The sequence below is a fragment of the Buceros rhinoceros genome, unplaced genomic scaffold, assembly GCF_000710305.1.
Source record: "Buceros rhinoceros silvestris isolate BGI_N320 unplaced genomic scaffold, ASM71030v1 scaffold17690, whole genome shotgun sequence".
Lineage (NCBI taxonomy): Eukaryota > Metazoa > Chordata > Aves > Bucerotiformes > Bucerotidae > Buceros > Buceros rhinoceros.
The window spans coordinates 98,635-108,181 of record NW_010388125.1 but is presented as its reverse complement, the minus strand read 5'-3'; the positions used below and the strand labels follow the sequence as shown (position 1 = coordinate 108,181).

Genomic DNA, 9,547 nt, shown 5'->3' with positions numbered 1-9,547 from the left:
ACAACTATTAAATATTAGATGCTTGCCATTATTCACACATCAGCACCTCCACAGAGTGTAAAAGTGTTTGAAAACCTGAGTCCAAGATTATCTGATTTCATAGTAAGGGACTAAAGGGGCACCTAGAACTTAAGTTTTGAGCAAAACTATCTCAACTATTTTAATTAATGGCTGTAAAGATACATTCTGTTAAACATTTATAAAAATTCACAGCATGAATGGAACCCACAGCCAGTTCTAAATGTTATACAAACCGAACCGAAAGACTATTTTTGGCAAAAAAAAAAATGTTTAACTGAAGAGATGTTGAAGTATTCTTACCACAACTAAGATGTTACCAAATTTCACATTGCACGGCCAAAACACAAATGAAGACTCCCAGCATGACACATTCCAGTCATATTATTCACTTGACTTTAATGCAAAAATTGTGTATTCTCTTATTTTGCACTTCACTGAATATGATGTGAATACAAGAATACTAGATCAGGGGTCCAAGAAAAGACTACGCACAGGTCAACTATGTATACAATTTTCGACAAGAAATCTTCCAAGCTTCCAGCTTTTCTGATGAATGAAGTGACAGCAAACTTGAACCCTTCTTTAACAATAATGGTAAATATAATGAGTCCTAGAGAGGGTAAGTGTAAGTCAGCTACTGTCCAGCAAGACAAAACTTGATTCCAGCTCTTGGACCCCTGATGTATTGCCTCTCCTCACAGGAGGGTATAACACTGGCAGCAATTACAATAGCACGAAAACTTTTGGCATATGAAGTATTAACACAGGATTGACCCTGCATTGCCCCTGCCCATCTCACACTACATTTTCCCTTTACTCTCTTTTCCACATGTTCCAGTTACCCTCTCTATTCCAGCTCTCAGCTAACCAACAGCTAAGAAACACTCAAGTTATTTTTTTGTGTTTCTTTTAAATATAAAGCTCCTCAGTTAAAGCCACGACTGAGGTAAAACAGTGTGTGATTTGTGCTAGGAAACAACAGTATCCAACGGTGAATACTCCTTTAAGTTGCAATGGTCCTGCCAAAATTAATGAAAACCCAACATTTTTTCATCAGGACAAATTAAACAGATGTAATTGATAAGCGTCATCAGAATTGGTACCACTTCTTGTCTTTGTACTTCAACATCATCTAAAAAAACAAAAAACAATTTCTAATTACTCTTTTTATAATGTACCAAAAAGGACAATGATACAAACAAATTTTAGGCTCACAAAGCAGCATGAGAAAAACTCTTTAGTGAGACTTCTCACAACTGCAGCACAACATTGCTAAACAGTGAGGGTCTAGCACGATGGATTTTCTAACAGTAGCATCACTGCTGATGATCCGGCCTTCGACAGATAAAGCTACTTTAGGAGAATGGGAAGGTTGCACAGGAGTTTAAGGGATAGAAAGAGATCTGCATGAACTTGGAAGAGAATAGCCATCCTATGTAGTTAACGAGGAAAGAGATTTACGTGGACCCATGGGGTTTGCATACAACAACAGGGTCTTTCTTAGGAACCACATCTCACACGAAGTATTACTCTTCTGATTCAGTAACAAATTCTTTAAGTAATGGGAACTGAGCTGCACATTTTTAAGTCTACATGCCACTCAGGCAGAGGGTACACTCTAGACCAATGTGTCACAAGACAAAGCTGTTTACATTTATTCTTAATTATCAGGAGTAGTGATTGATAGGTAAAGGGGAAGTGACCTTTATCAATGATATGCTTTCCATTTAGATACCTCTAATGTGCCTTTGCAGAAATCAGTTACTTGTGACACTTGCATTTATTTGACAGAGAATCAGTTTTAATGTTCAGTTCAACATGTAACAGACTCACCTCATGAGCATGTTTAGAGAAAGAATCAGCACTGTAAAGCATAGCTGCTGTTTTTTCTTCCAGTTCTCCTAGCTTCTGTCCTCTTTCATCTAGTGCCAACCGGGCTCGTGCTAGTTCACCAACTACACCAGATGCAGCTCCTTTAACACCTTCAATGCCCCCAGGCCCTGGAATATGCTGGGCAAGACTCCTTGATGCCTTCCCTGATGCAGATTCTCCAACTGAAGGAATTTGCAAAGCAGCAAAAACAAAACAGTAAGGTTTTCTATTGTTATTACATAAATACCAGCATAGCTAGTTTATAAAGAGGTGTCATTTCTTCTCTTTGTCACTTCTTCAGTCACCAAACACCTAATCATAAGCACGTCTATGAGCAATACTCACTGCTCAATATTACTAGATATTACTATGTAATAAAATTGAGATTTGCAAACATATTTCCAAGTTTCCAGGCAGGTTATAAAATTATAACTTTTTCGCAACTCCAGTGTGAAATTAAAACTCTCCTAAGCAGCGCTGGTCATCAGAATTCTGCTGGTGAAGTGGTTTTTAACAATATAGTTTACTTCACAGGGAAGGCGTTGGGAGTTCAGCAGACAAATTAGGAGAATTTTGGAAGTACAAGCTATGGTCAGTCCCAGAAGGGCTTTGCTGGTGTAGCCAGAGAGTAGCCAGACTCCACCAGCAGTTTTGTTTGATGGAAGGTCAGTTTTAGAGCACAGACACTTAAAGATCAGGTGTCTACACTCTCAAAGTTGTAAAAATCTTGTAAAAAAAGTAAATCATGAAAAGGCAGTACAGCTGTAAGAACAAATCAGCTCATCCTAAAGTAAACATCCATGAATGGTCAGCTGAACAGCTCCCTAGACTCCAGTGACTGCAATGACTACATCTCCTTTGCTCATAATGGGGCATCGGCCACTGAGTTCAGTCTAGACACTAATGGACATGTCAATCTCATGCTGAAATTGAGTGAAGGCAAACACATTTCTGGATGCTGAAGCCAAAATAATTTTTTTTAATCAATAAAATTATGGTTTAAGTATTTTCTTTTTACTCCTAGGGTGTTGCAGTATTTCAAGATTTTCTGATTTAATTTTATGCTTCTAGGAAAGATTTAGATTTCAACTAACACTATAAACATCTCTGTGAATTCCCAAGAATAAAAAAGAAAAATAGTATTTATTACAGATTCTGCTGTGACATTCATGTTAAATATGACTCTTCCGAAGACGTTTTCAGGCATCTTTTGTAGTGTCATAGAACTCACTTTCAGGCTACAATTTATTAGGCTTTTTTCTCCTGTTCATTATTATTTTTCTTCTGAAGATCTGAGCCAAAACTTGATGGTGGAAACTTGAAATGATGTGAAGAGATGCTTCTGAAGTTACAAAAGTGCTTTTCTGTTGCCATGAAAAGGCAGGTTCTCCCCATCCCAGCCATACTAATTAAACATAGAATTTGTACATGCCAAGTTCTCTAACAGAATACTTGACCAACCTTTCAAAGTATTACACATAAATACAAATCGGATTTAAGGCCGAAAGTGGCCTCTAAATGTTCAATGTTTGTTCAAAACTTACAGGCGTAAGTAAAAAAGACTAATTTAATTTTTATTGGATAGATCAAAAGAACCAATAAAAAAGGACTATCAGAGAGTTTTGACTGTTGTAACAGCTACATTTCATATTGAAAAGGAAACTGTTCCTCTTACAAATAAACTTGCATAATATGGTGTTTCATCTAGCAAACATCTGAATAAGTGAAAGTTATTTTCCTTAAATATATTAAAATGCTGCATGCCACCACTGTAAAAAAACTGTAATCAAAAAACAATGAGAAAATGATAATGCAATAAAAACTTTGCCAAATCTGAATTTTACTGTCCTATAAACATAGAACTGAATTGAACTATCATACAGTTCTGTCCTTGCTCTCATTCCTAAGGCATCTCTGGCACAAGTCAAATGAGGAAAAAGAATCTAGTAAATTAACTGAAATAGTATGGAGTTCTAATTTTCTCACTGCTCAGAACAGTGTTCTCCAGAATCTGGCCTTTTCAGATTAACAGCATTAAAAAAACCACAGTCAGTACCATACACTTCCTGAAGAATAAATAAGATCAGTTGACTCATTTCTTGTTTTATAACCCACTGCTGAACAAGTGAGGTAAAGAAACCTGTAAGAAAACAGTACCAAGCTTTTCTGATCTTGTTTGGTAGGGTGTGCAACACACAAACGCTATGAAAAAGTACTTGTCATTCTGTGTTTTTACTTCTGTCTTTGCAACGAAAAGTAATGTTCTATTAAACACAGGCAATACATTTCTCAAGGATCACTGTCTTTCTTGGGTAGAAATATGAGAAAAAAACCCCAAAACCTAAAAACTTACAGAGTTCTTCTCTGTCAAGTGACTGTGCTCCACCTCCGAATAAGCCTTTAAAGAACCCCCGGTTTGGTGCTTCTGGTGTTTCTACAAGAGTGAAGAGCTCACCCAACATCTCCTTTGCAATGAAGAGACACAACAAGGCGTATGTTATTACACACAGATATTAAGGGAATATTATTTCACTTTAAGGATTTATTTAATGGATTTCAATTTAAAGATAAATATGCTTTAATAGACATCTGCTTTTGCAAGGTGACTTAAGAAATAAAAAAAACATATTAAGAAATCTTTCCATCTGTTCTCCTAGCTGCAAGCTTATAGCTCATGAAATGCAGTAGAAAAGAAATGGGATCAAGTAAAGCTGGATTTGCCCCTCAGCACCGTGGGCAACACTTCTGATTTTGTTCTGCTAAAACTACATCTACAAATACTCGTATCCAGTAGATCTTAAGGCCTGCATCTCTGCTATTTCAGAATTCTCTACAATTTTCAAGCTGAAGCATGACTGAGCACCCTTTCAAGCTGTTAATTCCTCTGAAATATAATTGTTTCCTTCAAGTAATCTGAGTTAGCATTCCCTGTTTTTGCCAGCATGTGCCTCTACTGCATCAGCTGAACATGTTAAAGAAGGAATTTTCCTATCAGAAGGGAAATTAAGAAACTGTTTCAAATATAAGGCAATGGAAGAAACAGTAAAATTAAAAGACTAGAAGTGATTCATCCTGAACCAGATTTTACAGTGAGAAAAATCAAAGCATGAAAGCCATAAAGCATTTGGCTTTATGATGAAATTACTGTAAGCATTATGAATCTAGATCCAAGAACCTCAGAGTACATCTAAGAAAACTAATTATTTTTAATTCGTTACCTGGAGATTTTCACATGTTTCTTGACTGTAGGTGAGCCTCTGTATTTCAGTTGGTGAGACAAGATAGAGTGCTTGTCCATTATTGGTGAAGCAGAACGTTCTGGCTATCCGCATATTGGTGAGTGGCAGGTAATATACATCCAACAACGGCCTTAAACTTGGCAAACTTAAAAAGAATTAAAAAGACCCATTACATATAGCAGGGTTGTCTATTATTGCTTAAATGGCTTATTTTTAAACCACAATATATTATTTTTCTCTTACCTGCATACGTACCACATAAAGAGAGTATCACTTAATGCAATTACAAAATCTCAAAACATGAGATTTTTTCAAGGTGGCACCTCAAAAGAGAAATTGAAGCATCTGCATCACAGATGCATTTGAAAGCATCGTTTAGATGATACTCTGAGCAAGTAAATCACGGGTTCACTTAAAGCATTTAGTAATTACTAATGAAGTATTTTGATAAGTATCTACCAAAAGTTTACAATTAAGCATCCTGCCTCTTCTCTCACGTGAAGAATTTCTCTTTGACTAAAACTAAAAGTCTAAAAGCTCTCCTCTCAAGAACACTCAGAAATATGCAGGGGTGTGTTTTCAAAGGAAAACAGACTTTGGTAACCTCAATCTCGTGAATTACGTCCACCTTTTTTGTCTGATGGCATACTCAAGAAGAAGTTTAGAGCAAAGTTTGCTTACCTTGTATTTTCTGATTCTGCATATATAACTGCAGTACTTGCTCATCAAGCCACTGATGAACAGACGCAGCAAACTCAGGTTTTAACAATACTCTGGCTACCAAACATTCCTCTCCCTCCAAGTAATAATTAAGTGCAAGTAAGAAGAGACTGAAAACCTGACATCTTGAGAAATAGAACCCAAAATAAACTGCTGTCTCAAACCCTGTGAATTTTTTGTAAAAACATAACTTACAGGCAATGTTAGCTGCAAATGTAGCAATGATATACACAGCAGCTTTGCTGAAGATACCATCTGCATAAGATTATTATTTCTAAAACCTAAGAAAAGGGTAAAGGGGCAAAGTGAAGCTGAAAGCAATGAAAACGAAAGATGCAGTAATTGCAATTGTAAGTGTTGGTTTGCCTTTTTTGGTATTATACTAAGATTTTTAAACATTAAACTTGAATTTTACCAGTTGTGGATTGTCTCAGCATGAGACTTCATCTATGACAAACAGAACTGGTAATATAACTTTGGAGATAAGTTCTACAGGTAAAAAATAAAAAGCAATATTGTCTCGTAAGCATGTCACCAGAAATGATACTTCTGCTGTGCACGTATCTGAAATAAAAATATTCCTAAGAGTAAGTTAGTAACAGGGAAGTGTTTCACTTCAGACCAGTGGAAGCTTAAAAAATCCTTACAACTTCAAGACAAAACAGAAAAACATTACATCAGACAGGACAAGCATGACATCCACGACAGCACTTTCACAGTGTCAAGGAAATCTTCTAGCCGAATTAAGCCCTATCAAAATTTGTATCAGTAGACAAGTATTGTGCAGCTTTAGTATACAATGCTTTGAGAACTTTACACAAACAGTACTTAAAGTCCACTTCCCAGCAGCAATTCATCCTTATGGAATAGAGTTAAACCTTGAGAGTTCAACTTCTCTACGTAATAGCAATTAAATATTTATAATTTAGCACCTACATCTATGTTCATTAGAAAACAAAATGAATCCCGAGGAACACAGGATGTTTCAATATATGGTATCTGAACATTATTAAGTTCAGTTTTAATTAGGGAAAAAACAGTGCTTGCCCCACAATGTGAGCAGCATTTTGTTAAGATGTTTAGAATATATGTTGTCATATACATCAATGGAGTTAACAGATTGATCAAAACTTACTTTTTAATTGCAGTATGGATCAACTTTAGTTTTATTCTCAACAACTTCCTGAAGAAGTATCTTCTCAGAAATTTTCCCAAGCTGAGAGGTTGTTTTCACAACTCTAAAAACAACCTTTGAGGAATTTTACTGGCATAATTTAATGCTATATTCCACACTCATCTTATCATTAATGACTAAAATGTAGGTGCAAGGGTACAGGTATATGTACACTGCTGTTCAGAATAAAATTGCATTTGGAATTAATAAAAAAAAGGACATGTTAAGATTAGAGAGGTAACCAGTAAGTATATTCAAACATTACTTTTACACATTTTAAACTCATAACTTAAACCCTTTACTTTATATGAGTTATTTCTATACTAGCAATTCATCTTGCTTTTATAGCCTGAGTTTAAGGTCTTTAAGACATGAGCAAGCTACAGAACAAAACAGTAAGCTTGAGGCATAAGTGTGATGCAAACAGCTGCGCAAGCATATGCAGAGTTATGGTAAGGTGCCAGCTGAAGTTCTGACTCAAGGCAGTTTTCTCTATCAGGGAGTAAATTCACCTCTGACACAAACTTCAACCCACAGACCTATACCACATACACGGAACTATTTGTTGAATCAGGGTAGCTGGAGCTAAACTGGTAAATTTTTTATATGTTAAAATAGTAGGAATGCACAATCAAAGTTATCCCAGGCCTGAGCATTAGGAGTTCTTCAACAATGAGTGAATGTAGATTAATTTTTTTAAATTCATATTCTTATGGAAAAGGAAACTTTATCTAACAGAAGACTATATTTTCTTTTTATATTTAAGTTACTATCAAACAGGTCTTACCTAAAAGTCATAATATGTCCATTGGCACAGAAACATGCAAGGCAGATACTGTTACTCAATGACACTATGTCTCCACGAAGAACAAAAGAAGTCTCTGTTATGTTTTGCTTATAAATACAGTTCTGGGATGGCAGCGAGATAACTTTTGCTTGCTTTTCTGAACATATCACTGCATACTGGTTTTCACTGATTTCCTGAGAGGAAGAGGGGGACACTGAGACAGGTCGTCGCTTTTTTGATTTATCTTTTTCATCTTTATCTTCAGGAACATTGTGTTCTCTCCAGGGTTCATGTGCTGGTGGAACCAAAGAGCCCGTGGTATCCAGAAAAGCCATTCTCAAGATTGCCCCTTTTAGCCTCAGGATGGTTCCTATGAAAAAAAAGATGAGCACAGTTCTAAAACAGTTCTTCTAAATTGTCTTCCAAGCTACAAAGTACTCCTTTGAGAAGCCAACACAACAAAAAGAAAGCAAGAACTTAGGTTTGCCTCTGCAGCAAAATAGATGTATCTAAACCATCAAACATTTATTAAAAAAACCCCGTGAAGCATGCGGAAGAGACACACATATTCAAGAAAATGTTAAACTAGTTTCAAGGGTTAAGTCCATGCATACTCTTCCATTAACTTCAACAGAAATGTATACATTCATTGTGAGAGCCAAACTGGAACACATTTGTATTCAAGTTCAGTGTCACAAATGCAACTCACTTCATTCTCTCCTGAGGATTATACAGTGTGCTTACTGACTAATAACATTTATTGTTGATAAAGGTGAGCACAAGTTCAGAAACAAGCAACATATGTTTTTTTTCCTCCCAGCAGTTCACACTTGAATCTACTTCTCTGCAATGAAAGAGGAAAAGTTTTCCCTCCCCACCATTTAAATCACGGTCTCTGTAGGCCAGATTTTAAGCTAATACATACATTTCTTATTTTACTTATATTTATTCACATGTAAGTTAAAAATATGAGCATTTGGTAAGTACACAAAAAAAAAAATTAATCATATGCATGGCAGCATCTTTCAAGGCTTATGTTGCAGATCTAGTGATTAAACATACTGTCTAGCCTGCAGCCTTGCCTTTACCAAATCCAAACACTGCTGCCCATACCATACTTAATAAGCACAAATTACATATATGTTCTAGAGGTCACACTATTCCTAATCACTATTTCAAATAGCACTGCAATTTGCACATCCTGATACCATCTGTGTGAACAAAGCAGAGTAGAGCAACAGTTCTGCATGAGACAGTGGAGGCAGTGAAGCTAAATCTATGCTTAACGGCATATTCAGCAAACCATTAATACATTACTACAGCAAAATCAACTGCTGTGTATATAAAAAAAGATACTAGACGTCTCACGGCAATCCAAAGAAATACTTCATCGCTAATATTTAAAGCTAGTTGTTCCATATACAACCCTTAATTTGTGTTCTCTTTTCATGATGCAGGAAAAATGAAATTTTCCTACTTCATGACAAAAAAAAATTGAATATTTGAAATATTCATCTCTTATCTCTAACAATTGCAAGGTACCATATTAACGTTAACAAACATGCTTTTCTCAGCAAGTAGCGATAAAGTGGTATTTTTATATTATATGAGAACATATTTTCAACTTTCCAACTTTAAAACTCTGGTAATGAAGTAACCAATATGGACTGTTAACCTTAGTAGCTAGATCAATGGAGTGTATTTTTAATTAGTCCATAACTGAGAACAATGGTT

At 35.8% G+C, this 9,547-nt stretch overlaps 1 protein-coding gene across 3 annotated transcripts in view; it reads right to left on the bottom strand.

Moving 5' to 3' along the window:
- Window positions 1-847: 847 nt before the first annotated feature.
- The window catches only part of STXBP5 (syntaxin binding protein 5 (tomosyn)), a 107,288-nt gene continuing 98,588 nt past the window's right edge, over window positions 848-9,547 (bottom strand). For all 3 annotated transcript variants that reach the window (XM_010144997.1, XM_010145005.1, XM_010145012.1), the window contains 5 exons: window positions 7,814-8,183; window positions 5,112-5,277; window positions 4,247-4,358; window positions 1,855-2,075; window positions 848-1,153 (listed from right to left, as the gene is read on the bottom strand). In XM_010144997.1, the coding sequence (XP_010143299.1) occupies window positions 1,112-1,153; window positions 1,855-2,075; window positions 4,247-4,358; window positions 5,112-5,277; window positions 7,814-8,183 (911 nt within the window). In that variant the 3' untranslated portion in view covers window positions 848-1,111. The remainder of the gene's footprint in view (window positions 1,154-1,854; window positions 2,076-4,246; window positions 4,359-5,111; window positions 5,278-7,813; window positions 8,184-9,547) is intronic.